The sequence below is a fragment of the Molothrus ater genome, unplaced genomic scaffold, assembly GCF_012460135.2.
Source record: "Molothrus ater isolate BHLD 08-10-18 breed brown headed cowbird unplaced genomic scaffold, BPBGC_Mater_1.1 matUn_MA510, whole genome shotgun sequence".
Classification (NCBI taxonomy): Eukaryota; Metazoa; Chordata; class Aves; order Passeriformes; family Icteridae; genus Molothrus; species Molothrus ater.
The window spans coordinates 165,337-167,182 of NW_023416846.1; the positions used below are offsets into that span (position 1 = coordinate 165,337).

Consider the following 1,846-nt stretch of genomic DNA (forward strand, 5'->3'; position numbering starts at 1 on the left):
GAGCCTGGGCAAGGAGCCTGGAGCCCCCAGGGCCTGGGCTGAGGTGTCAGCGCTGCCCCAGCAGTGCCCATGGCCTGTCCCTGCTGCAGCCCCGGCACTGCCACCCCCAGGGCTGTGCCCGGCCCCGAGAGCACTCAGGCCCTGCAGCAACACCAGGGCCACCAGGGCAGCGGGGCAGGGCCACGGCAGCAGCACTGGCAACACCAAGTGCTGCTGCTGGTGCTGCTGCTGGGCACAGCTGCTGGGCCAGCACTGATCTGCCCCAGCTCTGCACACAGACATTGCTGCTGCAGCTCCAGAGAAGGCAACAAAAGGGCATCTCTGCAGAAAACTCTGCTGGGAGATCCTTTAGTTCCTCTAAAGCCACCAAGAGCACAACCCCTCATTGACACAGTCTGTGGCCACAGGTAGGTGGAGGGAAACAAAATGAGAAATGGCACAATAAATGACATTTATTTGTGGGCAAGATGAAAAACCTAAAATAAAAGATAAAGAACCTCCAAAATGAAGCCAACGTGTACTATCAAAGATGACTTTTATTACAAGTGATTTGCAGAAATTGGCCAGCAGTTTAATGTTTCTGAAAGCATCCAGTCATCAGTCTCCACACTGCAGCCTTGAGCTCCTGGTTCCTCAGGCTGTAGATGAGGGGGTTCAGGGCTGGAGGCACCATCGAGTACAGAACTGACAGGCCCAGATCCAGGGATGGGGAGGACATGGAGGGGGGCTTCAAGTAGTCAAATGTCCCAGTGCTTATAAACAGGGTGACCACAGCCAGGTGAGGGAGGCAGGTGGAAAAGGCTTTGTGCCGTCCCTGCTCAGAGGGGATCCTCAGCACAGCCCTGAAAATTTGCACATAAGAGAAAACAATGAACACAAAACAACACAATGAAAAGCTGCTAGTAACCACAATGAGCCCAAGTTCCCTGAGGTTGGAGTGTGAGCAGGACAGTTTAACAATCTGAGGGATTTCACAGAAGAACTGGCCCAGGGCATTGCCATGGCACAGGGGCAGGGAAAATGTATTGGCTGTGAGCATGAGAGCATTGAGAAAGGCACTGGCCCAGGCAGCTGCTGCCATGTGGGCACAAGCTCTGCTGCCCAGGAGGGTCCCGTAGTGCAGGGGTTTGCAGATGGACACGTAGCGGTCGTAGCACATCACGGTCAGGAGATAAAACTCTGTTAGAGCACAGAAAACAAAGAAAAAGACCTGTGCCGCACATCCAGTGTAGGAGATGTTGCTGGTGTTCCAGAGGGAATTGTGCATGGCTTTGGGGACAGTGGTGCAGATGGAGCCCAGGTCAGCGAGGGCCAGGTTGAGCAGGAAGAAGAACATGGGCGTGTGCAGCTGATGGCTGCAGGCTACGGCGCTGATGATGAGGCCGTTGCCCAGGAGGGCAGCCTGGGAGATGCCCAGCAAGAGGCAGAAGTGCAGGAGCTGCAGCTGCCGCGTGTCTGCCAATGCCAGCAGGAGGAAGTGCCTGATGGAGCTGCTGTTGGACATTTGTGCTGTCTATGCATGGGGATCTGTAAAAAAGTAATCATGGAATAGTTGAGTTTGAGAGGACTTGAAATATCCCAGCACAGCCTGGGGGCACTTTCCCCCCACTGCCTGCCCAGGGCTCTGCTGCCTGGAGCTGTCCCTGCCAGCAGCTGCTTCCCTGTGCCCAGGGCTGGGCCCTGCCAGTGCTGCCAGAGCCCAGCCCAGCCCTGGGGGCTCAGCTCTGCCCTGCAGAGCCCTCCCAGCTCAGGCACTGCCCAGGGGCAGCTCTGGATCTGCAGGCTCTGAGGGCAACGTCAGAGCAACCCTGAGGAGGCTGGAAAAGCAGCACTGATGCTGCCTGTG

At 56.5% G+C, this 1,846-nt stretch overlaps 1 protein-coding gene across 1 annotated transcript; it reads right to left on the reverse strand.

Annotated features, from left to right (window-relative positions):
- Positions 1-571: 571 nt before the first annotated feature.
- On the reverse strand, positions 572-1,504 carry LOC118701449 (olfactory receptor 14J1-like). The gene has a single exon (XM_036406068.1). It carries the CDS (start codon positions 1,502-1,504, stop codon positions 572-574), a length of 933 nt encoding a protein of 310 aa, XP_036261961.1.
- Between the last annotated feature and the right edge of the window lie 342 nt (positions 1,505-1,846).

Bases quoted from the DNA above. Each gene is read 5' to 3' on its own strand.
- LOC118701449 (XM_036406068.1), bottom strand. From the start codon at position 1,504: ATGTCCAACAGCAGCTCCATCAGGCACTTCCTCCTGCTGGCATTGGCA.